Consider the following 27,430-nt stretch of genomic DNA (forward strand, 5'->3'; position numbering starts at 1 on the left):
GTAATGGGACTACTACGAAAAAGGCAATCTGATAAACTTACATTAGCTAATAAAGTACCGACATTCAGCCTGTTCTTAAGTATGCGTGCCGTATTTTCCCTGAGTTCATATCCATTACTAAGTACCACAATTTGCAATTGTCACGTTCTCAGCCTGATAGCCGACCATGAGTATTAGTATATAGCAGTGTCCAGGACATAGGAATGAGGTATATTTGCAAGGATGTGGACGCCACTGCTCACCATATTCCTAGAACCTATCACGCACCGGGGGCTCCCTCGCAATCGGTGCCCAGAAAGTCACGAGCAGGATTCATCGGCGCGTTTACTACCTAAGTCATGCCTTCCCTCTGCATATGAACCACCAGCAGAGGAAGCCCACAAGGCCAGCCACGACAACCACCACAGCGACGGAGATACCTGCTATGGCGCCTGTGCTGAGGCCGCTTCTGCTGCCCCCGCTGGGCTTGGTGGACACGCACGCCTCACCCTCCAGCCTGTAGTCGTCCCCGCACTGGCCGCACTTGTTCTCCTCGCTGCACCTGATACACCCGTCGATACTGCAGGCGATGCACTGGGAGCCGTCTGTGTTCGGCCTCTTGCCCCCCTCTGTGCAGGCGGAGCACTTGTTGTCCATATCACAGTGTGAGCATCCAACAACGGCACATGCGAAGCACCCGCTCCCAGCCAGGTTGGGCTTGTTGTTGGCGCTACACGCTGTGCACGTGGCGGGGGCCATGCCAGGAGCCTCTAGCGCTGCTGGGGCCGTGCATGCTGTGCAGCCATATACCCCCACATATGCCTTAGCGGTGCTGCCAGCCCCTATCACTGTGCCAAGGGGGTTCTCGCAGGCCAGGACAGACTGATCAGTATTGGATGCCCCCGGGACCAGAAAGTACCGGCCGTTCTCGCTGGGGGCGGTGCACCTCCCTCCCTCGGCAGTCTTGCACATGTGGCTGCCAGGAGCCTTCTGAGTACTGTAGCAGCCGCCCATGTACAGGAAGAACCCGGCAGCACACCGGGTGCAGACGCCGTTCTCGCAGGTGTTGTCACCCTTAGTTCCTGTGCAGACGCCATCGATGGGGAACGTGGCGGGGTCTCCGCACAGCGAGCAGTACTGGGAGAACGCCCCGGCGCTGTCAACGACGGTCGCCCCGCAGGTCCCAGACGTCCCCCCGCAGGCCGTGGGGTCCTCGCAGGCCTTTGTGCACTTCACCGGATTGGTTCCCTCCTTGCGATAGTTGAGCTTACAGGAGTTGCAGGTCAACGAGCCAGCGAAGGTGCACGTTGCACACCCATCGACTCCATCTGTCGGGTTATCACAGGGGACGCATGTGCCGGGGGAAGTGCCCCCTCTCAAGAAGAACCCGGTCTTGCAGGTTTGGCATTTGGTCTTGTCAGCTTTCTCAGAGCAGGTTGCGCAGTTCTCGCCACAGGCGTCACATGTGAAGCCGCTGTTGGTGTTCTTGATGTACCCCTCCAGGCACTCTGTGCAGGTCGGCGGTGTGGCGCCAGTCCTCGAGCACTTCTTACAGCCGACGATGCCCTGGTTCTTCTTCTCTTGCTCTGTCACTGTGTCGCTGCATAGAATACACGCTGTTGCGTCGTCTTTCATGAATAGCCCACTATCGGTGGCTTTGCAGCCGTCGTCTGTCTTTTCCACGCACGTCGTCGTCCCGTCGGCAGCAGTTCTTACCAGCTTCCCGTTACAATCGGTGCACCTCGGCTTTCCCGTGGCGTCACTATATTCGCATGCCGCGCACCCAGCTATGTCAGTAGCGCAGGCCTTGCACTCGTCTGCTTTTGGGTCTGCATAGCTATCACTACCACATCCACCAGCCTCTACACACTCAGTGCCCTTCAGGAACTTCCCCCCAAGGCAGGCGGTGCACTGGGTCGGCGTAGCAGACTCACACGTCAAACAGCCGGGTCCGCATTGCACACATGCACCATCCTTCGTAGCGTACCCTCCTTGGCATGCAGTGCACGTGGCAGCCCCTGTACCGCCACCTGGCGCCGTGCATGTGTAGCAGCCCGCCACCCCCGTGACTCCGTCTCGCGGAGTGACGTCTGAGCAAAGCACGCACTCGTTGCCAGGGGCTACTGGGCTGGCCGGGTTCTGGAATAGATACGCGGCGCCTGCCTTGCAGGTGGTGCACACCCCCTTGTCGGCCGCCGTGCAGATCTCAGACCACTGGCTCGTCTTGTAGCACCCGCCCATGAAGAGGAAGTACCCGTCCCCGCACTTCCCGTAGGCAGTATCCGAGCCCGCCAACGCGGTCCCGTCTGCCCTGGTGCACCCGGCCGCCGCGGCCTGGGGGGAGCCGGGGGGCCAGCAGAAGCCGCCGACCGGGACGCCCCCGGCCCTGCACCCGGTGCAGATCTCGGAGTACCCGACCGTCTCGCACTTATCGGTCTGGCAATTCGCGGCATGGTCTCCGTCTGGCTGACAAGGCGCCGCGAGTGTGACTGCAAGCGTGGTTCCTACACACAGCAGTGGGTGCCGCCTCAGAGGGTCCGCCTCCGCCGCCCGCTGTGTACCGAATGTTGTGCTTGCAATGGGGAGTGCATGTTGAGATGTGGTCGATAGGCGCCCTGTAGACCCTGTGGTGGGCGGCGCTCGGCCTTCTTAGAAGCTATGCTCCCAGTAGATGGCTACAGTGAGCAAGCCCTGACTCGTCTGGCTTCAGTTCCGTACGTAGTTTATTGCTCAGTCGATTGTGAACAGCCCTTGAGGCCCGGTGCCCTAATCCGGTATTGGGGATCTGACTATGTAACACGCCACTGAAGTAGAGTGGGTGTTTCCAAAAGCGCGTGACTTGATGCAACTCTCCAGTGCATCGGTTCGCCCTACCACGGGGATAGCCGGGGCTGGCCTGGACATGGCTTTTCTCTCGTACCGATCAGTTCACAGGTTTCCTTCTTATGTTTACAACATACTAATAAATAAGCCAAGCCAGTCCTAGGCACACCGCATGCTGATTCTCCTGTGTGCTGCTGCATGTCTCGCCGAGGCGTGCGGGACAGGACCTGCATGTGTTAACGGAGACTGCGCCTACGGGGACGGAGCACACTTCTGCCAGTGCAGGCGGGGCTGGGCGGGGGCTGCGTGCGACGCCCCCCGTGCAGGGTTCCGCAGGGTAACTACTAATACTGGCAAGGCATCCACAGACAGGGCCGTCAACTACGCTTGCCTCGTGAACGGGACGGAGTGCACAGAGTCGAACAAGTGCACCTACTACGCGGGGGCGTACTCGTGCGACCCCTGTCCTGCTGGCTTCGTGTCTTACGAGGACGAGTGCCTGCCGAGGGGCTGCTTCAACACAGGTGACCTCTCAGGACAGGAGGCAACGAAGGCCCCCTGCAACGGCCGCGGCCGCTGCCTCCTGAAGGACCCCGGGCTGGCCGGGCTGAGTGCTGACGACTACGCGTGCGACTGCTACCCGATCTACCGCGGGGGCCTCTGCCAGTCGTGCGACGACGCCAACGCGATCGCTGTGGAAAGCTCTTCGTCTGACGCCCTCCCTACGTGCAATGCGCGGGCCTGCCAGGACTCGGATGGCATCGTGTGCTCAGGCCAGGGAACGTGCACCCTCGACGTGGGCCTCGATCGCGAATCGTACCGCTACCGCTGCAAGTGCAATGATGGCTACACACGCGTTGGGCACAGGTGCGTCAAGACGGAGTGCGTGGCCACGATCGACGGGTCCCCGGTCGTCTGCGGGGGCTTTGGAAAATGTATAGAAGAGGGCGACGGTGCCCCCAAGTGTGCCTGCGACCCAGATGCAGTCCAGGTCGATAAGTTCTGTACCTCTCCTACATGCACGACCGAAACCCCTGCGAAAATATGTGGCGGAGTGGGCGCCTGTGTGCGTGACGGCGCTGGTTATAGCTGCGATTGCCGAGGGCTTGCCACAGGAAACTTATGTGAAAACTGTGTTCCAGAGAAGTCTGAGAGTATAGACGGCACCTGTGTTCCAGTGGGGTGTCTTACTTCCAACAAACAGAGCTCATGTACGAATAAAGGAGTCTGCGTCAAGTCCGACGGCGAGTACCACTGCCGCTGCCCGGACATGCTCATTGCCGTTGACGGAGAGTGCACGTCCCCCGCGTGCATGGACGAGGAACTTGGGAAGGTCTGCTCGGGGCACGGCACGTGCAAGACGGACGACCCACGAGACATAAAGTGTACTTGCGAAGCTGATTATACCTACGTCGCCCCGGGGCGTTGCATCTTGAGCACTTTGGTAGATAGCCCTGCCACGGTTTGCAGCGATCATGGACGCATTGTCGTTAGTGCTGAGGCTCCTGATACGATGACGTGCCAGTGTTCGCCTATCTACACAGGAGCTAAGTGCGCAGAATGTGATCAACAGAACGCGCAAGTGATTGGCGAGAAATGTATTGCAAAGAAGTGCATTGTGCAGCAACAGCCACCGGATCCACAGCCCAGTCTGCGCACGGCTACTGCTCAGGATATCTGCGGGAACACAGGCACGTACACCACTTATGGTGATCCGAGCAATCCGTTCATCACATGCGTCCCTAAAGATGCTGATAGTGGAAATGTCTCCGCCTACAACGGCACCTTCTCTGCTAAACCTGGATGTGTATTTATCAGTAAGATAGACAAGACAAGAAGATTCTTTTGTGGATTCCTTGAGAATATAACAGAAAACCTGTCAACTGGTAACTTGCCTACGTGCGCTAAACCTTCCGAAAAACCCGATCTGCCTGAAACATGTACTCACTGTCCAACTGACTTTCACCTTGTACACTTTGGGGAAAACAATAGCACATGTATGCACAAGAGTTGTCACGATGGCAAATCCAGTCATATGTGGTACAATTACTGCGGCGGCGTGGGAGACTGTATTCAGAAGAAGGATAAAAGCGGATACGAGTGTGATTGTGGGACTGCTGCTAAATGGGATCCAAATTTGAAGGCGTGTGTTACTGATGCATGCAAGCTCAACAAGAGTCTTGCTGGCCCCTATGCACCAGACTACTGTATTCCTCAGTCTACCTTTACACTCGAATGCACTGTCGGACGGGACGCAACGTGGCAGTGTAATTGCACTGGGGACTATGTTACGTACAACAAGACGTGCATTTCAAAGAGTAAGAACGCTGATCCAAAGACTCAGCGAGCAAGGGGACTCTGTGGCGGCCCCGGGGCGGGATATATAGACAGTACTGGAACCTGCGTCTGCAGCAATGGCTTCCTCAAGATCGGTGACATGTGCTACAGCTACGACTGCCTGCCAGTTGGCATATCAGATAACATAAGGAATCCGGATATCAACGTGCTTGTCTGCTCCGGAAAGGGGGTCTGCGCATACAACCAGCTGACTGGCCGGTACGGCTGCGAGTGCAGCGACGGACTGGAGGCCTTCGGGGGCTACTGCACTCATCCAGGATGCGCCGGAAAGGTAATGCATAACGGAGAAATTAAGTATGTTGAGTGCAAAATCTACGATGGGACAACTGGAGATTGTACAAACGATAAGGGCACATATTCCTGCAAGTGTACTACTCCGTATAGATCTGTCAATGGGATCTGTGTTCATCAGCGTTGCGTATCGTATGATAACGTCTATTGCGGAGGAGATGTCCTGGCTGCATGCGTGCAGGGGAGTAATTACTATTACGGGTGTGTCTGCTCCGAAGGCTATGAGAGGGGCCAGCTCAATTCGGAATGCATTCCAAGTAAGTGTGTTTACAGAAGGCTGCTGAGTGATCCCACTATTGCATGCAATGGGTTAGGAACATGTGGCGGAGAAGGATCTTTGTTGAAGAATAGGCGGTGTGAGTGCAAGTCTGGTGCTAAGCTAGTCACACTTAGAGATGTGAATGGGGAGTTGAGAGAAACATGTATATTAAGTGAGTGCATTTCTAGTGAGGACGGAGTGGAACCGCCGATTATCTGTGGAGGACTAGGCAGTTGTGGGCCCACAGGATGCGTATGCGATCTGGGGACAAAGTTATTTAAAAGGGCTTGCTTTGGCATCAACTGCTTTATTAACACCGTAGATGATAGCGGACAACTTGTTGAGTCTGTGTGCGGTGGCGAGACCGTTGGGGTGTGCACAAAGATAGCGTCGCACGGCGATCGTCGAGACTACGCTTGTAAGTGCAAGGACCCGAAGCCTGACGAGTATGAAGAACTTGATGGGTTCTGTCTACCAAAAGCTTGCATATTTGAAATCACAACCTTGACTAATCAGCAGGTGAGGACGATGTGCGGTGGAAAGCAGTTTGGAACATGCGTTCTTAATGCTACTCAATCATCCAAGTCATACTGTAAGTGCATAAATCGATATGACATTATTCAAATAACAAATGGAAAGTGTATGAAGAAAACCTGTCTTAGCGACTCTCTTTCTGGAGGTCCGGAGGGATACGTTGAATGTTCTGGACATGGGAAGTGTATAGGGGATCATATTGTGGGGTACTCGTGCAATTGTGACGAAAATTATCAAACGGTTGCAGACGATCGCCGTTATTTGTGCGTACCAGCTGTCTGTGTTGTATCAGAGACAAATTCCAGTACTATATGCAACGGAAGAGGGACCTGTCAGTTCAAGACAGACCCAGGAAAGTGCGAGTGTAGGCCTGGGTATGATGGTACCAAATGTGAGACGTGTGCAAATGGCTACAAGGAACACACAGATGCACAGTGCTACCTCAATGGCTGTCCGGCAGACAATTGTGGCACGGAGGAAAATACTAGCGTAGGGGCTTGCCAATTTAGCGGAAACAGTTTTGCTTGCGTCTGCGTCAACTCGAGCTTCGTCGTTGACAGTGCTAGCAAGAAGTGCCGAAAATCCAGATGCGTTTGGTCGGATCCATACGATCAGACAGAAAAAACGTGCTATGGCATGGGTACGTGCAATGATAACGGCGAGGACACTGGGGCGTGTGTTTGCAACCCCGGGACAACCCTAGTCGGGACAAACATCTGTGTTTATAGCCAGTGCATCTCGGATGGAAGCGACCCCAAAGCAATATGCAAGGGGCGCGGGACATGCGTAGAGGGCCCTGTCGCCGGGACAGGACTGTGCAGATGCAACAGCAGCAGATACCGCACAGACAAGAAGACCGGCCAGTGCTTTGTCAAGGAGTGCTTCGGGGCACACGAGAGCATCCTGGCCGAGGTCTGCGATGGCGGTGGAACATGCAGTGAAGACACTAAAAAGTGCAACTGTAGCGTAGACGGCTTCCAGAGCCTCGACGGCCAGAACGGCTGCGTGCACAGCAGCTGCGTCTCGTCGAACAACAAGCTTTGTAGCGGCTTTGGGGCCTGCGAGAAGACCGGCGACACCTACGGCTGCCTGTGCGCAAGTTACTATACTCTGGTCGATAAGGACTGCATCCCCACAAGGTGTCTCAAGGACGGGAAAGTCTGCAACGGCGGCGGCACGTGCTCCGGCGAGGGATCCTCTGCGACCTGTAGCTGCAACCAGGGCTGGGCTTCGCTGAATAACCTCTGCTACCCGGCAGCCTGCGTTTCCAGTGGGACGCTCTGCGGGGGGAATGGCAACTGTCCACTTTCCACAGATAGTACATGCGAGTGCAAGTATGGGTATGAAAGTGTTCTTGACCAGCTCTGCATCAGCAGCCAGTGCGTCCAGCGCGGCACCGACGGCACCGTGACGATCTGCGGGGGCAACGGCAAGTGCGTGTCTGAGAACGGCGTGACTCCCAGCTGCGTGTGCAACGAGGGCTTCTCTCTCACAAGCGACTTCGTCTGCGGAGTCCCTGCTCCATCCAACAAGTCATCAAGTACCATAACGATTGCAGTCGTGGTCGTCGTCCTCCTCGTCCTCGTTGCAGTGGCCGGCTTCCTCGTCTGGTGGTTCGTGATACGGCCCAGGAAGAGCGGTGAGTTGAGGGAGCGCGCCCCGCGGAAAGGCCCTAGCTTTAGTGGCTCGCAAAAGCTCAAGAAGCAAGCAAGCTCCAAGGCGTCGCTCCACGCCACTGCGCCCCTACTGAGCCGGTCATCTCATGCCGGTTCTAGTGTCCAACTCTAGTTCGCCGCCATCCATGCAAGATATTACAGCATGCACGAGTTGGCCCTCCAAAACTGTAAATCTGGGTATAAGACTCACTCAGCTCGAGTAGAGGAATCATCTACTGAGAGTAATTGTCCCTCGCCTGAAGCGTGTCCAGACGTCTCACGGGCAGCAAGCCTGGCCCTCTGAGGGTGGGGTGGTTGTAGGTAACAAGAGGGGCTCCCCTCCACTAGTGCAGAAGGACAACCATGGATCCAGTGCGGTCGTCGGTGCCTGGGCTTGTGTCTCGTGCAACGCGGGCTGGAGATCAGACCAGCACGGCGACCAGAACCAGAAGCCCGACATCTGGCTCGTCGACAAGTGCAAGGCGATAGAGGTGGGTGTCATCCAGCCCCGCCAGATGGATGCCTACTACAACGAGAAGGTCAAGAAGTACAAGGACGGGACGCTCCCGATCATCTATGGGACGGATGGATCCCTCCACCCCAAGTCCAAGAAGCACCTCGAGGAGCTCCACGTGGACCTCTGTCCGGGCTGCCTTCGCCATCGCCCACATGGCTGCAAAGGCGAACGAGCACCTGACGAAGCTGATCAAACGGGCCGGGCCGAAAGCCTGGTCACCCAGAGCGACCGTCTCCTGTCATCCTACTTCTGACAACTGAACGAATCCATCCCTGGGACCCGACGACAACGACCGAGAGGGGGCGCAAGACTGGACACACAACCGAGTTGAATCCCAACCAGAAGAGAAAGCCCTGATAGCTGCTGCCGATCTGTATGGACAGTATTGAGGATGACAACAAAGACCAGAGCTTCACCTACTATGAAGAGAGACCAAGGAGAGGCACCCTAGTAGACCAGCGAGCCTGCAAGACGGCCTGATCTCCAAAAGGACCTATGTGCACACCTAGATCGAGCACACACCCGCAGAACAGCCGAGGAACGCAATAGCTCCTCCCTACCACCACTGTGGTCTTTATATTGATACACGACCAACCCTCGTCTCTGGACATCGCCAAAAATTGAGCGGGAATTTACTCGCGAGATTTGCGGACAGCGCCCGCAGGCGAGGGCCCCAGCAGCACACCACTGGAAGCAACCGGTGGGTGGAGTAAATGACTAGTTGCTTTTTACGCGTTGCTTCTGGATGTGCGGGTCTCCAGTGTGTGCAGCACGCACTCTGCAACTGGCTAGTGTGTCCGGCCACAGGCGGTCATTTTTACCCTACACGGGGAAACATCAGCAATTAAAAATCTACTAATGCTGGTATTATTGTTCTTCAACATGTTTTCTAACAATCTGATACCTCAGACAGACGACAGGTCTACTCTAGACAGGAGTACCTACTATGTTGCCTGTGAGGAGGACCAATCTGATTGTGTGGAAAATAAGTGCGTTATATTCGCTCACGAGAGGCCTCTATGTACCGAATGCAAGTCTGGAAAAATCCCTATCGACGGAGAGTGTGTCGACGCCAACAGTGTGCCAGGGACAACTGTGTGTGAACAAGAAAATGTTAACGGCGGTGGAACACGCTGTAAGTCATGTTCTAGTGGAAATGGAAGTAGGAATACTAGTGACGGTGTAGGTTATTTTCTATTTTACGGGGGCTGCTACAATAATGATGAGTGGCCTGGCACAGACATCTGCAAGACCGTTTCAAACGGGGTGTGCACAGTTTGTGATACTGAGTATGGGGCCGTTTTTACAAATTTAGATACTACCACCGATGAAAGGTGTATCCTATGTAGTGATACACTATCCGGAATGGAAGGCTGTGCGACTTGTGTGTCCCTTCCTCAGAATCCTGCGCCAGATAATGCAAAGGGCGCCGCCAATCTCCAATGTACTTCCTGCTTAGATGAGACCAAAGCCCCAATCGATGGAGTATGCGCAACCTTTGGCTCTAACAGGTGCAGAAATGGATACTGTACTCATTGTGTAGTTGGTTATATTTATCATAGGGGCGGGTGCTATAGTAATAACAAGGAGGGAACTAAAATATGTGCTGAGGTCAACCAAATAGAGATAGGTGGCTATTCTGCTTGTAAGCAGTGTACCAACACTAGTGAGGCCCCACACAATGGAAACTGTAGGCAGGTAAGTATTTTACATAGCTGCAGAAAAGATAGTTCAACCGGAATGTGCGAAGCTTGCAACCAGCATTTCTATGGCCGCCCTATCTTCCTGTACAAAGGCGGCTGCTACGTCATCACTGACCCCCTTGGAGACACCATATGCAAAAAGACGTTCAACGGTAAATGTACTATTTGTAATGGGGACCAAGGATACTTCATGAAGGATTCGACATGTACTAGATGCGATGAGTTTGTCCCTGGTTGCGCTGTGTGCACCCCTAGCCCTGATGCCTCCAGTGCTCCTGTGTGTGCCAGCTGCAGGGCCGGTAAATATGCAACCGTAGACGGTGCTTCCTGCGTCGACTCATGTCCATCGGGTAGCTCAGGTAGCTGCGATAAAAGTAATGTCTGTAGCTGTAAGTGCAGTACAGGAACCTACTTGGATGCCGCCACAAATACATGTAGCGCATGCAATTCAGCTTGCGCAGACTGTATAGGCCCTGAACCCGATAAGTGTACATCGTGTGCTTCAGGAAAATATCTCAAGCGCGATGCATCTGGTGCCATTGAATGTATAGATTCTGTTGACTGTGGTGAGGGGTATTATGCAGATAGTGCTACCAACACTTGTTCTTCGTGTGGTATTGACAAGTGCCAGACGTGTGCTTCTGATAGTGGTGTGGTCAAGTGTATGAAGTGCCTTTCTGGGTATCTTTCCATCGATAGCCTTTCATGTCAGTCCCAGTGTGATGGACCAAATCAGCAAGGACATGCCAATGGCAAATCCGTTTGCGAATGCATTGCAGGGGCTTATCTGGAGGGCTGTGTCCAGTGCGACTCAGCACGCCTGGAGTGGGTCCAGGGTCTGATCACTGCACAAGTGCTCCTCGGGAAAGTACACCAAGATGAATGGTTCTGACACGGCCACATGTGTCGACGCGTCTGGCTGTGGCGATGGATACTATGCGGATCCAGAAGAGCTCCAGTGTGCCACATGTGGAATTGAGAGCTGTCAAGCATGCACTCCTAAGGACAACGACCTCGTGTGCACACGGTGCTCCCCCGGACTTGTCTCCGTCGATGGTTTCTCGTGCCCACTCACATGCACGGAGCTGAGTCAGAGAGAGGAGGATGGAAGGTGCGTCTGTGCAGAGGGCTTCGAGCCCAGCAGTGACGGCGCATGCATCGTTAAGAACACCTGTCCATCAGACGCCACAGGGTGCTCGAGCTGCAGCGCAAGTGGCGAGTGCCTCTCATGTGCGGACAGCAATCACAACGTCCAGCCGAGCAAGAGATCCTGCGCTTCAGGCTGTCCAAGCGGATCAGAATCAGTCGGCTCTCTCTGCATATGCATGGAGGGGTACACCCTCAGGGGTGACACATGCGTCTCTCAGACCAGGAAGGCCAGTTCCAGCTCCACGACGATCATCGTGGCAGTCGTTGTCTCTCTTCTCATCATAGCGGCTGTCGCCCTCACATGTTGGTTCGTCCTGCGGAGGCGGAGAGAATCGAGGGCAGCTTTGAAGAAAAGGGTGATAGCTGAGAATATGAAGCTCATGGGGACGGTGGACGAGTTCTAGCTCTGTGGCCGTGCAGACTGTAGCTCATAACGAGTGAATGCTCAGTGATCCATTCTGAGCCCGCACCCTTCAGGCTGGCGCTTGGCTCCTCGTTAGTTTCCATCCTGGGCTGTGACTCAACCAGACTCTGCTCTGAGGCATGACCTACTTGGTTCACCGAGGCGAGTCACGTCACTGGACACCCTCGCCCTCTTACCCAATTGGCTCCAACGATTAGATGCCGCAATTCAGCAGAAGGGGAAACGCGATAGAGAAGCCGGAATTTAGTCTTTGCAGCTGCAGCCAAACACACTGCACAGAGTGAGCGTCGACATGATCTCGTACTGGATGACGGAGCATCTGCAAGAGCGCCCTGCGATCCATGAGCAGAGGGCCGGGCCTCTTCCCCGACACAACACATGGGAGCTGTCCGCCGGCATCCACGAACGCGTACTCTAACTCCAAGATAGAGGTGTACGGGGAGCGCACCCTCCCGATCATACTCGGGATCGACGGTATAATCTATGAGAAGACGAAGAGGCACCTCGAGGAACGGGGTAGACACCCGAGGTCGTGGCGTATCCTATCTTCGTCACGGAACACCAGGGCCACGAAGCAATCCTGAAGTACATGGCCAGAGTCAATTGCTCTGAGACCAGACTGCTGTGACCGACGGCAGGCCCGAGACAACGGGTGTTCACTAGATATCAGACGATGGTTGACTCCGACGGACCAAAGGAAGAGAAGTTCTAGAAGACACTGCGAGGAGCGGCAGCGAGTTTCTAAGGAAACAGAATATGAACTTTTCTTCTCCCACCAAGATCTGAGGACATCCAAATTCCAGATTCTGGATCCTGGGTTTCAAGTCTTGAATTCTGGACTTTGTTAAAAGTGAGTGGGAGGCCTGCTTGCCCAGAGCGGCGGTGACTCACACTGGGGGTTTACTCGGACAATCAGTAAGCTAACTCCGGTGTTTCCCTTCTGGTAAGCTCCTAACATCCGACAGAACAGGACCACAGGCTCCTGTGTCGCCGCAGTACGTGTCTGTTTCCTTCACCAGGTGATCTTACTCTCGCAAATGACTCTGCCACCGGCTCTGTCGTCTTGAAAGAGTCTATACTGCAGAACTTCCCGTGAACTGTTTCTATGCAGATTAGAAATCTTACGTGCTTACCAACGTAGGGATCCAATAACATGGCGCCATGCTCACAGTCCCAGGGTCACCAGACAATGGAGCACGGGGCTGAGAAACTCAGATTGCAGCAGTCCAGCTCTTGAGAATCCCTGCATATATTAGGACAGAGTGACTGGGCTAGCACACAGTGACATATTGAACCAGCCAGAGAGGCAAACAATCTCCTCTCATGTAAGACCCCTGTATATCTAGGGCGCCCGGACCATCCGAACTCATAGGCATGCATCCAGTTCAATATCGGCAATCTAAGCACTGATGGACCGGTTGTGAAGCAGAGCCAGTGCCGACCCCAAGAGCTCAACTGCTCTGGGATAGAGCGTCGTATATGAGCTTGGTTACCATGAAATGTGTAGTCAGAGCCTGCCACTAGCTATAACTATTGTTTTACCTCAGCTGGTTGTGGAGTCTTCACGAAGCTCGATGCACACCCGATCTGCTAAACTAATGAAAAGTAATTACTATGCCCTTGTTGAGATGTGATACGTTGAAATGCTTGTGTACTATAGATAATACCATATCAAGAGCTATGACACCATCCATTGATCTACAAGAGGACGATTACATGACTGGCACAAATCTCAACTTCGCCAAATTGCTTAACCTAAAACACAAAACGCGGTGAGAAGAGAAATACTTTGCAGAATAATGGCGTTTAATGTTTCTATTAATTAGACACGTCATATGAATAGTTAAAAGTCAGCCTAAATTGCCACGTTCTTAAGGATTTATCTTTACATCGCTCATATTTGCTACATATCCAATGCGATGCAGCGTCGGCTCCAAGCACCATACTCTGTTCCTTGCCATGGCGATGATAATTACAGGCACCTTCAATACTGTCTCCAGGAAGATTTCATACCAAATGGAAGGTAAGAACATTAAGGGTGAACAAGAGCAATATAACAAAGCGTGGATCACAACTTTCTTCATGTTCCTTGGCGAGAGTATCTGCTTGGTCATCTTTTACATAAAGAGGTGCATCGCCAAGCGGAAAGCTTCTGCAACACCTCTTGATGCAACTGCTGGCAGCGCAACGGAACCTGAGCAGAGAAGCACCACGGTCCTCAATGATGTCATCCATAACTCTGGCTGCGTGGAGACTACTGAGTCCCCGCAGAATACCCAGGTGACAATAGCGGATGCGAGGAAGGGTGTGACAGGCTCACTGCCTTATTGGAAGTTTGTTCTAGCAACGACCTGCTTCGCTGTCCTGGACCTTATACAGACAACGGCCTTCAACATAGCCATGGTATATGTGCCGGCATCTGCAGCCCAGATTCTCCGAGGGTTTACCATAGTCTTCTGCTTGGTTCTCGCGATCCCCTTGCTGAAGAGGAAGCCGAAAATGTGGGAGATTATGGGGGTTTGCTTTGCGTTTCTTGGGCTAGTTCTGGTCGGCATTGCCACTACCATCCAGGCGCAGAACTTGGGAGAATATGGAAGCGCTCTCAAGACCATCATAGGCGTCCTGCTCGTTATTGCTGGTCAGCTCTTCTCTGCAACACAATATCTTGCGGAAGAGAAGATCCTCAAGAGTCAGGACATAGACCCCCTAATGGTTGTCGGCTGGGAGGGTGTCTGTGGCGTGATTCTGTCGCTGTGCGTTGCGTGCCCGCTGGCACACGTGATACCTGGCAGCGACCACGGGAGCCTGGAGAACTATGCTAACTCGTTGTACATGTCCTTCGTCAATGGGAACATACTAGCCATGAACATCCTGTATGTGTTGTCCATTCTCTTCTTCAACTGGTCTGGGCTGACTGTCGGGAAGTCCCTTACGTCGACCCATCGGTCTCTGTTCGACAACTTGAGATCGCTGTTGATATGGGTCATCATGGTCATAATATACTATTCGACGAGGCACTACAATCGTCCGTACGGAGAACCCCTCACCTTCTACTCACTTCTGGAGCTGTTTGGGTTTGGAGTGATGATCTTGGGCGTCATGATCCACAACGACGTCCGTGGGTTTGGCGCGAAGGCTACGTGCAGAGGTGAACAAAAGGCGGAACCAACGTCTCCTAATTGATGGCGTTTTCAGGTGACTGTTGATTTCCCATTTATGTGTTTTGTTTTCAAAGTGTGTTATTCTCAAGAGTAGTTTCAAGACTGACTACCAATTATCCAATGAATGAGTGAATATCACGCTTTTTTCTTCATGAAAGAATCATTGGAAACCTTTTTTTGAAACTGGTTGGTATACCGCATCATTCACGCCACAGAAGTTCTCTGTGCTGAGCTTTATGTTTCTTCTAGCATACTACGCTGATGCTAGCGATATTATTAACAGATTAGAAGATCTTATTATGTAAAAGACTGAGGTCGTCAGGGCTATAAGTTCCCGCAAGGGGAAGAAGCTGACAGAGTCTGCCGCTTCTCTTGCCGGGGATAAAAGTTTACACTGCCGCAAGTCGTACCTGGGAAAGTATTACTCGCTTCGTTACCTCGACAGGATTGCTGAGTGTGAAGCAGATAAGGCTATCATTGCATGCAATCCCCGCCCTACTCTTCGTTGATTTAATCATCGGACAGTCGCTTGCTCCGTTCCTGATGGCTAGTGTGGTTAATGTTATCCCTATTACAGGCCATCGTTACGACTAGCGCTTTTTCTAAGAGTAATAGAAGCATTCACACAAGAATCCAAGAGAGCCCACTGAGGCCGAGCATTGATGCCATTTTAGACCACTCTTCTGCTTTATCATTTCTATCAGTAGTTCTCATGAAAGTCATGACATCGTTTTTGTCAGTGAGGTCAAGAAGCTCCGTGATGTTCCTGTACCGCAGATCTAGGAGTCTTAGAAAGGTGACAGAACTGTCGATCTATTTCTAAAGCACTACAAAGGTTTGCGAGAACATGGCTCCTGCTTGACCATAGATTACCAGACCGGCCCGTCCTGCAGCTGCAGAGGGACCGCATTCAGTGCATGGGATCCGCGGTCTGGTCTCTGAGCTTCATCATTGGTCACTCGTGGACCCTGGGTCCTGTATGGCTACCACCGTCCCATGTTTGTCAGAAGATACATGTGGTGTCAGTTGGACGAGGCGGGCAACCTTACCTTGACGCACGGTCCTCCATTTAGCCCCTCTCTGCAGACAACGCACTGTGGCGAGGCCTCTCCGGACCATCGCCCCAGAGAAGGCAGGCAGCTCTAGGACAATCCGCTAGAGAAGCCCCATGGCACACAAAACCCGCTGTGTGAGGCGCCGCCTCTTCTGTGCAAGCGGGCCTGAAAGCCTTTGTCATTCCGTAGTGACCACGCAGTCCAACTACGCCCCGTACTGCAGGCGCTGAGGGAAGAGACAGCTCTCGGTGCGCATTGTTCCTGGCCGAGCATAGCCGGGTTTACTCGAAGAGCTTCAGGTAGCTGTCCACTAGCGTGTCCTTGTCAGTGTCGGTGAAGATGACGAAGGACGGGAGCGGATCGCACTTGCAGAACCTGAAGCTCTGGTTGAACGGCTTGACCACATCGCCTGCAGAGAACTCCCCGGCGTACTTCTCCGCCGTGCCCCCGCACGTGCAGATGACGCGGAACTTCTTGCCCGCGATCACAGCCTTGGAGCCAAAGGCCCATCCGTACGTCAGCACGCTATCCATAAAGACCTTAAGAGAAGGCGGTGATGAAAACCAATACACGGGGAACTGGAAGAAAACTGCGTCCGCCTTCTCTATGATCCTCTGCTCCTCGCTGACCTGCTCAGGGGTCATATGCAGGCTCGGGTAGAGCTCATCCAGCCAGCGGACCTCCACGTTCTTGAGCTTCTTGGCCGCCTCAACGAGGGGCGCGTTGACGACGCTCTTCGGCTCTGCGGGGTGGGAGTAATAGAGGACGATGTGCATTTTTTGTGACAGGCCACAGTGCCGGTAGTTATGTTAAGACACGACTACAAGTTATCCTGGAACCACAAAGGACGAGAGGTCTGAGGGACATCAGAAAGGACTGCTAGTGCCAAGGGTTGCAGTCACTAGCCGACAGAAGGGATGGTCTCGGCGCAACCCCACGTCTGCTGTTCGGACATTAATCAACCGTCTGGCCTTCTTCCCTCATCGTCTTCGCACCCGTGGAGTGGATAGTTTTATACCTGTCTGCTTGAGCGCCACATATTCTTCAATATACCCATTGAGGATCTTTGTCTGCTGCATGGTGTTCGCATTCTCTAACGACCCTCCCGCCTTCATGTCCTGGTGACGAGCCTTTTCGCTGGAGTGAACCCCGGTGCCGCCACCTGTATCCGCGCCTTCGTCGGTGCCAAGGCCAGCATCAGCGTCATCCTCTAGGCTCGGACTCACGCCCTGCAGATGTGTCTTCGTCTCCAAAAGACGCATTAGGGTCGTCTCGATCTCCCGCCGGATAATAGTGCCCTGGCTCTCCAGCCCCGGGTCAAACCCTACAGACCGAGAAACGGCCTGTGTAAATCCTTGCACACGTGATTCCAGCGCAGGCAGCTCCCTGCTAATCTTATAGTCGATCTCGATGAAACTGTACATTAAGTTTATATCTTGGCGTTTTCAGATTTCACACTACAGCCGTCACTTGCGCACGTCCAGAAGCACCGGGCGGGAGGGAAGCTGAAGAGGGTAGCCCCATGCCCATCGCGAAGCACACACGCCGTGACGAACTGACTGAGTATCATTTGGATGTTGAAGGAGTACGACAGTATCAGGCCCGCATACTGAAGGAACTGTATCCCGCCGATGTTGACAGGCGCAATGACGCAGCTGATAAGAGCGATGAAGCCGCAAAAGAAGGCCCCAATGACGTTCAGTCGGAAGCTCAGCCAGCGGGGGAGAGAGATCTGCATCCAGTATGCCGACGAGTTGATCGTTATCTGCTCCCGGGCCTTGGCGATGAAGTGGGACTCGAAGCTGTACGCACGAATCGACGGCAGAGCCCCAAGGCTCTCTGTGCAGATGTTGATGACCGGGGACTTGGTTATGCTCTCCAGTCGCTTCACCTGCGGGGCAACGCGGCGGAACATGAAGAAGATGACAGCGTAGAGGATGATCGTCGGGATGACGACTATAAGGGCCGGCCAGGCCAGGACGCATATCATTACAAGCATCCCTACCAGTGACGCGCCATTCCCCAGCGCCTGGTTTATGAACCGCATCACCTGGATGTCCATGGAGTCTGTGTCCTTGCTGAAGCGGTTGAGGATCCGCCCCGTCGGAGTTGTGTCAAAGAACGACATCGGCGATCTGAAGATAGATCGGAGCATCTTCTTGAAGAGTGCGCGCGCGGCAGAATTAATGAACGAGACGAGGAAGACAGACGACAGGTAGGCCATAAGCATCGTAGACACGGTCATTCCGGCGTAAATCCCGATGTACTTGTAGTTGTACGACTTATCGGTGTCAGACAGTTTGAAATGATACTGGTCCTTAACCCAGTGATTGATCAACACGCCCTGGTATTGGGTGGATCCCTGCCATAGCAAGACAAAGACAAGGTAGCAGAGGAGGCTGCAGCGAGACCCGGACCTGAACCAGCGCTTGTAGAACGTCCCTGAGACGGACCCCTGCTGAGCAAAGGCCTCTGCAAGCATGAGCTTCCCCTTGGCCTCGTTGCCGTCATCGGTCATCAGCGCCAGGTCGCGCCTCTTCTCCTCGTCGGTCTGGGTTGGAATAACGAGCTGGCTCGCCACGCTCTCGATGCGTCCGGCATTGTTTAGCCCGCTGGCCACGGACGTGGTGCGGGAAAATCCGAAGTCGATGCCCTTGTTCATCAGGTTGTCCGGCGTGTCGCTGTGGACGATCTCCCCGTCCTCGATCCTGATGACAAGGTCGCAGTTTCCGAAGTACTGCGTCTGGTGGGACGCTATCAAGACGGTGGTCCCCTGCTCCTTCAGGAATCCACAAATGACCTCGTTCCACAGCCTCTGCCCGACGTGCGAGTCGACGGCGGAGAGGGGGTCGTCAAGGAGCAGGATGTCACAGCCCGAGTACACGGCCCGGGCCAGAGCGACGCGCGCCTTCTGCCCGCCCGACAGAGAGACGCCCTTTTCACCGATCTCTGTCAGGTCGCCCGCCTTGAAGAGCTTGAGGTCGGGTATCAGGCAGCAGATGTCGAGCACCTTTTCATAGCGAGCACGGTCGAAGGGCCGGTAGAAGACGATGTTGTCACGCAGGGTGCCAGAGAAGATGCAGGACGACTGGGCAAAGTACGCGACGGACCCGTAGATGTGGACGTGGGGGATCTGCGGGTCGAACCTGGGGTCCTCCGTCGAGTACTTCTCGACGAACGAGGTAGGAGGCGTTAAGCCGGTCTGGTAGTCGAACTTGATCTCCAGGTTGTTAAACTTGTAGGAGTCCAGCTTTGCACGCTGCTCTCTCACCAGGCGCAGCTCGCCCAGCAGAGCAGAGAACAGCGTGGTCTTGCCGGCGCCAACAGGCCCGCAGATCCCCACGAGGTAGCCCTTCGGTATGCTGAGGTCGAGGTTCTTGATGCGTGGAGGCAGATCAACGTGGTTGGGGTTCTTGTCGAGCTGCGTGTCAATGATCTGCTTGCACCTGGCAGGGTCTTTTCTGTACTTCTTGAGGTCGCGCGACACTTGGTTCTGCTCGGCGGCCAGGTCGTAGAGACCCCGTACCACAATCCGGTGCAGGAACGTCTTCTTCAGCACCTGGTAGGGATTATCGTCCGGCGACGCCTAGTAGGCCTGGGGAATGTAGGCGCCGAACGACGTCACCTTGTCGGGCGGTAGGAGGCCGAACTCAATGACTCACGAGTCGATGTAGCGCATTGCATCGGCCTCCTTGTCGGTAACATCGATGGAGTCGAATCGATTCAGCAGGATGTCTTCCTCGGTGGCGTCCACGGATACGGAGGGGTTCTTTGTCTTCCACGCCTTGTACTCCTTGACCTTTTTCTCGTAGTGCTTCTTAAATTGGGGATAGAGCTGCAAGACCTGCCTCTGCTTCTTCATGTTGTCCTTGAACATCGGGTCCAGGAGCGGCGGTATAATGGAGTCCTCCCTCAGGCCCCAGCAGAAGCTGGGCTGGTTGGACGTTTTGATTGCGTAGGGCACCGTCTCGCCCTTGGTAAGGGTATAGGACCTCTCGCGGGTGACGACCCCGTAGTCCGGCTGCGGAAGCGTTATAAAGGTCAGGATGTGCTTGGAGCTTATCTTCGACTCGGAAATCCCGGACATCATCAGTGGCATGAAGACAAACACCAGGCCCAGCATGTTGTATACGAACACCGCGGTGTATGCGTTGGCAACGTCAAAGCTTGAGCTGGTCATGAAGAAGAGGAACCCGAAGAGGGACATTAATGGCGCTGCACCGTTGACGACAAGACCAAAGCCGGAGAGAATGATGCCAAAGCGGAAAATCATCCCTATCTCCTTGTTGCGGATGTTCATCACTCGCGCCTCTTGGACATCCTCCATTCCGAAGAGCTTGACGACCTTCATTCCGTTGAGGACCTCAGAGATCTTCTTGACACGCAGGTCTGTCATGCTGAGCAAGGAAAAGAGGAGCCGGGTAAAGGCAAACAGGATCAGTCCAACAATCGGCAGGATGATGAAGAGAGCAATCAGGCCTCCAATCCCTTTGGGGTCGATCTCGATGGCCATGTAGACCAGGTAACAGACAAACATCAGCGGCATCGTCATCATGAAGATGAGCAAAAGCATAAAGTTCGAGATTCTCATCGTGTCTGCGAAGAGGAGGTTGACCAGGTTGCCGGCGGCAGAATTTTGGCGGGTGATGTCCGAAAGAGACAGGGTGGCCTCGTCGGGACATTTGGACACTGACCTACTCTGCCTATTTGAAGGAGACCAAGCTCCCTCGTGACTTGCTGCAATCCTCCGTGGCTGCTGATAGTGGCATGGCAGCCAGAATTGTAGAGGAAACAGAGTCTGCTGCGAAGACCATATGCCAGACCCTTCAGACCGCAGAAACGAATCTGGTCCAGAAGCTGGTTGTCCCACCGCGATGCAATCAGGCGTTTCTGGGCGCCTTGACACCGACTGAGCTGTCACACATGGGCATAAGGCAGCCAGGATACGATGTCGCAGACGATGAGCCCACAGAAGCGTCGGGAATACTTGACACAGAGTACAGCGATGTGGTTTCAGAAGTATCGGCTTCCCTTAGTGGCGGTGCTAAGAATCATGCAAGGAAGCCACCGGTTATTTGCATAGGTGATCTTTACTTTTCGCGGTACAATCCTCTTTTCCACCACAGAGACACCTTACAAATACAGAGGCTTGACAGTAATAGGGGCAGTCCCTGTTCTGGCATCTGACACCTGAGCCATCCTATAGATTCCACCCTCCGAGGAGCCAGAGAGCCCAAGAGACACCCCGTCTCTGGCAGAGACCACCGATGGGCAACAGCACATAGGGCCCTTGTCCCAGCACTCATCCCTGCTGGCTAGGCTGTCTACGTCTGCATACACAAGACCAGCATGCCTGTTTCACTGAGCTGCACCAAAGAACTGATTGTTGGCCGCACGACTGAGCCCATGAGACACTTGGCGATCCTCCATAAGGCTCAAGGCCGTGCTGCATTCCGAGTGGAGCCCGCAGGCCCTCATGGTACCTGATGCTCAGAAGTTATGTCAGTCGTTGCCCGATACAGTACTCCAGACAAGAAGCATGTAGTCCAACCCAGGCAGAGGAACGCTCCTCGAGTCCCAGATCAGCGCACGGTAGACGGGTGTTAAAGCCCGAAAAAGCCATTCTCCCGAAGTAGGACTGTGTCGGCACCAGAGCCAGAATAGTACGGTGTGTTCTGGATGGTTGCCTGCTCGGACACTGGCCGGTGAGATCAGGTGCTAACCACTCCCCCACCCGGTATCTGGACATAGAGGCCCCGGTGTGCGCACAGTGCCTCGCCGAGTGGCCCGTTGCGACCGACTAGAGGAGCCCTTCACACGTATTGTAAAGACGAGTGTTCACAATTGATATTCAAAAAATCGCTGATGTTGGGATTGTTATGTTTTGGTGCGTGTGCCATCGGCCAGGCAATCCTGGTAGGCGATGGCTCTACTCCGTATAAGAACAGCTACTACGTTCCCTGCACGGAGGATCAGTCAGATTGCGTGAAGGACAGGTGTGTCGCATTCGGCCGGGGCGCAACACTCTGCACCGAGTGCCAATCTGGGAAGGTACCGATCAATGGCAGATGCGTAGGACCCGACGATCCAGACTCACTTCTAGACTCGAGCGTCTGCACTTCGGAAAACGGCAGCAGCGGCGGACAACGCTGCAAGGCGTGTAGAGACCAGAACGAGGACGCTAGTGAGGACACAGACATCTTCCTCTTCTACGGGGGCTGCTACAGCAAGAGCGAGTGGCCGGGCTCGCACATCTGCAGGACCGCCTCAGGTGGGGCGTGCAGCGTCTGCGAGACAGAGCATGGGTATGTCTTCATGAACACGGGGCAGAGCGCCGCCGAAAAGTGTATTCTGTGCGGCGACACGGCCGGCTTCGGCAGCAGCGTCGGAATAGACGGCTGTGCGGTCTGTGTCCCTCTGTCGCAGGAGTCCGTGTCAAGTAGTCCAGCAAGCGCTATCCAGTGCACTGCCTGCTCCGCTAACGACAAGGCCCCGATTGACGGCCGATGCACGGATGTCGGCGCCAATAGGTGCGCGAATGGGTACTGCACTCACTGCGCGGCTGATTACGTCTATCATCGAGGGGGCTGCTATAGCAAGAACGGGGTGGGAAACAAGGTCTGTGCGGAAGGCGATCTCTTCGAGATAGCCGGCTACTCGGCCTGTAAGAAGTGCGTCAACTCCAGCGAGGTCCCGCACAACGGGAATTGCGGGCCGATCGACGAGCTGTATAACTGTAAAAAGGACGCCTCCGGTGGAATGTGTGCGGCCTGCAACCAGGGCTTCCCCGGCCGCACGGTCTTCCTGTACGAGGGCGGTTGCTACAACACCACCGACCCCGTCGGAGGGACCGTGTGCACAGAAGCCTTCAACGGCAGGTGCACTTCTTGTAACGAAGCGCAGGGATACTATAAGAAGGACCTGGGATGCGATTCGTGCGCCGCTGTGATCGCCGACTGTGCCAGCTGCGTCCCCCGCTCTGGCACGTCCGACATACCCATCTGTGTCGGATGCAGGAACGGCAAGTATGCAGCCGTAGGCGGGGCCTCTTGCGACGCCTCGTGCTCTCAGCCGACGACGCCCACCTGCACGGACGGGCTCTGTCGCTGCAGCTGCGGGGTAGGGTCTTACCTCAGCACCACCACCAACAGCTGCACCCCCTGCGACCCGGCCTGCGCAGACTGCATGAGCCCCGGCGCCGACGGGTGCGTGTCGTGCGCCCCGGGCCGTTACATTAGGTACGGCGACTCCGGCAGATCCTGCGTGGAGCCCTCTGAGTGCGGCGACGGGTACTACGCGAACAGCGACAGTTACACCTGCACCCCGTGCGGCATCGACGCATGCAAGGCCTGTAGCAAGAGCGGCAACGGAATCAAGTGCACGGCGTGCTCCTCCGGGTACCTCTCCGCCGACGGATCCTCGTGCTCTTCTGAGTGCAACGGGCCCAACCAAGTAAAGAACGGCAGCGACAACTGTGTCTGCGTGGGTGGGTACACCCTGAGAGATGGCGTTTGCGTTCTCCAGGCCAGGAGGGCCAGCTCCGTGCCGATTGCTGTGGGGGTCGCCGCCTCTGTCGTCGGGATCATGGTCGTCGCTCTCGTCTGCTGGCTCGTTCTGCGGCGGCGGCGAGGACCGAAGAGCCTCTCGACTATGGCGGGATCCCGAAGGCTTGCAGGCACCGTGGACGAGTTCTAGCCCCCTAGCTTTTTGTAGTCCTTAATGAGTGAACATGACGATAATTCACTCCACCCCGATTACTTCCAGGGCTGGGTCCGCCCACTAAGACGGCAGACCAAGGAGGGCGCCATTAATAGACAACACGAGTCCATGAGAAGGCCAGAGATCTGGAAGCACACCCAGACAGGGTCCACGCCACACGGAGCAACCGAGGAACGTGCCGGATTCTGGATGTGTTGGCGGAGGGAGCGCCTATTGTGTTATCCAAAATCAGCCATCGCCTCTGGGTATGGCCAAGAAGTGGACAAGAATTTACTCGTGAGGTCTCTGGACCACGGCCACAAGCGATGACCAGCAGCACAGCACTGGGGCTAATCGACGAGGGGTGAATCACCTCGGCCGATCTCAGTCAATAGAAGCGGGCCTAGTCAGCTCAGCCTAGCCTCCCCTCTCCTTCAATCCTGGCCTTAACCTGTGACGCTAGCCAGATCCTGTGCTTTTCTGGTCCACTCGCTTCGGCACATCTTTTGCATTTAATTTCAACCACGATTATGTTCGCCACCACAAGCGATCATTCTTCTGTTCAACAGATCTACTAAAATATCAAATGACGCTTTCCGAAGACACCCTGAGGGCCGTGGAGGCGACCGCCGGCCTCATCGCCGCTCAAGGCATCGAGTTTACTCGCGCCTTCTACGAGCGCATGTTGACCAAGAACGAAGAGCTGAAGAACATCTTCAATCTAGCCCACCAGCGCACCCTGCGCCAGCCCAAGGCCCTGCTCGACTCCCTCGTCGCCTACGCGCTGAATATCCGTAGGATCAATGAGCTGTACGAGCTGAAGGGGAAGGGCCTGCCGGTGCCGCCAGAGCACTGGGCCGAGCTGCAGGGCTTCTTCTCTGCCGCCGAGCGTGTCGCGAACAAGCACACCAGCTTTGGCATCCAACCTGCGCAGTATCAGATTGTCGGCGCACACCTGCTCGCTACCATCGAGGATCGCATAACCAAAGACAAGGACATTCTCGCAGAGTGGGCCAAGGCCTACCAATTCCTCGCCGACCTCTTCATCAAACGCGAGGAGGAGATCTATGCCGCGACAGAGGGCTGCAAGGGCGGGTGGCGCCAGACTCGCACGTTCCGCGTCGAGGAAAAGACCAGGGTCAACGAAATCATCTGCAAGTTCAGGCTCGTCCCGGCTGAGGAGGGCGCCGGCGTGGTAGAGCACAGGCCCGGGCAGTACCTTGCTATCTTCGTCCGCAGCCCCGAGCACTTCCAGCACCAGCAGATTCGCCAGTACTCAATTATTTCGGCGCCGAATAGCGCGTACTACGAGATCGCGGTGCACAGGGACGAAAAGGGGACTGTTTCCCGCTATCTCCATGATTACGTGAGCACTGGCGATCTGCTCGAGGTCGCGCCGCCTTACGGGGACTTCTTCCTCAGGTATCTCGAGGCCGATGAGCAGGCCCCTGCGGACACACAGGCCTCGCAAGAGTTCCAAATGCTGCAGAGCGGGGCCATCAACTTTGCGGCAGAGAAGACGATGCCGATTGTGCTCATCTCCGGCGGCATCGGCCAGACCCCGCTGCTGTCGATGCTCAGGTTCCTCGCGCAGAAGGAGGGCAAGGAGACGGCCCGCCCCATCTTCTGGATCCATGCCGCGCACAACAGCCGCGTCCGCGCCTTCAAGGAAGAGGTTGACGCGATCAGAGAGACGGCTCTGCCAAGCCTGCGCGTCGTGACCTTTCTGAGCGAGGTCAGGGCGACGGACAGAGAGGGCGAGGATTACGACTTCGCCGGGCGCATCAACCTTGACCGTATCTCGGAACTCACCAAGCTGGAGGCAGACAACGCCAATCCGCACTACTTCTTCGTCGGCCCGACCGGCTTCATGACCGCCGTGGAGGAGCAGCTCAAGACCAAGTCCGTGCCCAATAGCCGCATCCACTTCGAGATGTTCGGCCCCTTCAAGGCCTCCCATTAGCTGCCCGCACACGGCCCTCCGCCGGTGTGTGTAGAGCGATTACATCGCCATCCCAGGCTCCATGAGCCCGGTCCGTGCCTGGCCCTGGCTTCGCTGCATCTCTGCTGAAGAAGCTTGCGACACTCATCTCCAATGCGGGCAGCGGAGGTGGGGCTGGCTTCTTTCGTGGCGACGTCTTTGGTAGGAAACAGGAGGGCATCAGAAAGGAAGCCCCAGCAGGGACATCTCTCTATCGAGTCCACGATGTAAATCGCATACCGACCAGTTCGGGCGTTCGTTGCCCACCACAAGAAACTCTCCGTTGGGCGCTCGACAACATTCTGAGCCGACGAGCGCGGTAGCTGTCGGTTATGCCAGAGAGCGAAAGAAGCGGCTCTACTGGGGCATTCCATTCCAATGAGGATGGTGGAGTGCCATGATTCCGCATAATGGACAGGGCCTAGTTTGTCTTGTAAATTACTAAAATCGACTTGCCTATCAGATTCAAAGAGCGCCGCACTAAGCGTATGAGTTCCACGGCTTTTGTCCTGAAGCTTCACTGCATAGACGCTGGATTGCTTGTGGGGAGCCATAAGCATGCACAGCGCGCGTCTGAACAGACATAAAATATCCACATACTTATCAAAGCCCATGGGAAGCAGCATTCTTCTATCCTGTAATGACAGAGCCGGGTCGTGTACTGTGTGTCCATGATTAGAGAGAACCTTCTGCAGACGTTCTTCCAACCACTGCAGATACCCCACAGCGGTCTACTTCACCAGCTGGCTACTCTCGACACTGTGCCATCGGGGCATCGTCTGTGGATATGGGCCAACAATCTCGCGGGCAAGCTTTCGTTCGACTTGGCTACGTCCGGAGACGAGGGTAGATTATCACTTGCAGGAGGAGCCGACCCGCATTACTCTCAATAGAGTGGCGACATGCTGCCTATAGATGCGTGGAGTATCCGCTGGACGAGAGCAATGAAGTAGGAAGGGGCTAGTCAATGCGGAGTCGAAAGAGCACATGGCCATCACCATGTGCAAGCTATTCCCTAGATGGATACTGCAGTGGAAGATGAAGGCCCACAGGGATTGGACCCTCCGATCTATGAGGGCCAGCACATTCAGACCCAAGAAGTGCCTCGAGAAGTCCCACCAGCCTGAACCTCCGTTATCGCCTACGTGATAGCGGACATCGGACGAAGCCAACCAGACAGGACCCAGGGCAACCGTCTGCCGGATCACTTCTGGCTGGCAGCAGGACCTCCAAGGTAGGCCAGAACGGCTGAGAAGGACACCAAGATCCAGAGGCAGTGTTGCTCGCCTCACCTGCCGAACTATAAGGCTGGCATCTTTGTGCGTCTCTTCACTGGTCTGAGCTGGTGGATTTGTAAGATACGTGAGGGAGTTGAGAGCTACGGAGTAGTGCCCACGCAATCGAATTGTCCAGGCCGCTAGCTGAAGCCCGGCCAGCTAGAGCAGGATATGGGCGGGCAGGCTTTGCTGAGGGCGAAGATCACAGTCACGAGGGGCACTGTAGTCCTTGCTGACTGCAGAATCTTGTCTGTGAACTGCTGAGCAAGCAGGTGTGGTTACTATCGACACTCACTTGGGGGCCGCAGACTCTTGAGAGCAATTGACCCGTTGTGTTCACGCGAAATGGAATTGGAAATCGCTCCAGCGATTGAGGATACTTATGCTCTTGTGGCCCCTAGCAATATCTGTGAGTGCTGGCTGTTACAGTTCGGGTGAACGACACCAGAGCTCAGCGAAACAGTCAGGAAGTCTACAACCCGCCCTTGCTGGACACAAAACTTCGGTGCGAGTGCCCTTGAAGTGCAAGTAACCACACCGGGTGAGACTGGAGCCAGGGACATTTG

At 55.0% G+C, this 27,430-nt stretch overlaps 7 protein-coding genes and 3 pseudogenes across 7 annotated transcripts; 6 read left to right on the plus strand and 4 right to left on the minus strand.

Annotated features, from left to right (window-relative positions):
- Window positions 1-336: 336 nt before the first annotated feature.
- Window positions 337-2,463, minus strand: GL50803_0050130 (pVSP; annotated as a pseudogene; the record flags this gene model as incomplete).
- Window positions 2,464-2,974: 511 nt separating this feature from the next.
- Window positions 2,975-8,032, plus strand: GL50803_00114626 (High cysteine membrane protein EGF-like; the record flags this gene model as incomplete). The annotated part of the gene is made up of 1 exon (XM_001704444.1): window positions 2,975-8,032. One exon carries the CDS (start codon window positions 2,975-2,977, stop codon window positions 8,030-8,032), a length of 5,058 nt encoding a protein of 1,685 aa, XP_001704496.1.
- Window positions 8,033-9,274: 1,242 nt separating this feature from the next.
- On the plus strand, window positions 9,275-11,672 carry GL50803_00114625 (High cysteine membrane protein; annotated as a pseudogene; the record flags this gene model as incomplete).
- A 1,934-nt stretch (window positions 11,673-13,606) lies between these two features.
- GL50803_00114623 (EamA-like transporter family protein) lies at window positions 13,607-14,875 on the plus strand (the record flags this gene model as incomplete). Its single annotated transcript, XM_001704438.1, has 1 exon — window positions 13,607-14,875. One exon carries the CDS (start codon window positions 13,607-13,609, stop codon window positions 14,873-14,875), a length of 1,269 nt encoding a protein of 422 aa, XP_001704490.1.
- Window positions 14,876-16,189: 1,314 nt separating this feature from the next.
- On the minus strand, window positions 16,190-16,684 carry GL50803_0015004 (putative NADPH oxidoreductase; the record flags this gene model as incomplete). Its single annotated transcript, XM_001704436.1, has 1 exon — window positions 16,190-16,684. One exon carries the CDS (start codon window positions 16,682-16,684, stop codon window positions 16,190-16,192), a length of 495 nt encoding a protein of 164 aa, XP_001704488.1.
- A 204-nt stretch (window positions 16,685-16,888) lies between these two features.
- On the minus strand, window positions 16,889-17,332 carry GL50803_009644 (uncharacterized protein; the record flags this gene model as incomplete). Its single annotated transcript, XM_001704434.1, has 1 exon — window positions 16,889-17,332. The coding sequence occupies one exon, from the start codon at window positions 17,330-17,332 to the stop codon at window positions 16,889-16,891; it is 444 nt and encodes a 147-aa protein (XP_001704486.1).
- A 5-nt stretch (window positions 17,333-17,337) lies between these two features.
- GL50803_0041118 (Multidrug resistance-associated protein 1) lies at window positions 17,338-20,571 on the minus strand (annotated as a pseudogene; the record flags this gene model as incomplete).
- Window positions 20,572-20,675: 104 nt separating this feature from the next.
- Window positions 20,676-21,095, plus strand: GL50803_0015007 (uncharacterized protein; the record flags this gene model as incomplete). Its single annotated transcript, XM_001704430.1, has 1 exon — window positions 20,676-21,095. The coding sequence occupies one exon, from the start codon at window positions 20,676-20,678 to the stop codon at window positions 21,093-21,095; it is 420 nt and encodes a 139-aa protein (XP_001704482.1).
- Window positions 21,096-21,773: 678 nt separating this feature from the next.
- Window positions 21,774-23,603, plus strand: GL50803_0015008 (High cysteine membrane protein Group 1; the record flags this gene model as incomplete). Its single annotated transcript, XM_001704428.1, has 1 exon — window positions 21,774-23,603. One exon carries the CDS (start codon window positions 21,774-21,776, stop codon window positions 23,601-23,603), a length of 1,830 nt encoding a protein of 609 aa, XP_001704480.1.
- A 589-nt stretch (window positions 23,604-24,192) lies between these two features.
- GL50803_0015009 (Flavohemoprotein) lies at window positions 24,193-25,569 on the plus strand (the record flags this gene model as incomplete). Its single annotated transcript, XM_001704426.1, has 1 exon — window positions 24,193-25,569. The coding sequence occupies one exon, from the start codon at window positions 24,193-24,195 to the stop codon at window positions 25,567-25,569; it is 1,377 nt and encodes a 458-aa protein (XP_001704478.1).
- Between the last annotated feature and the right edge of the window lie 1,861 nt (window positions 25,570-27,430).

This window comes from Giardia intestinalis, chromosome 5, assembly GCF_000002435.2.
Source record: "Giardia intestinalis strain WB C6 chromosome 5, whole genome shotgun sequence".
Taxonomy (NCBI): domain Eukaryota; phylum Fornicata; order Diplomonadida; family Hexamitidae; genus Giardia; species Giardia duodenalis.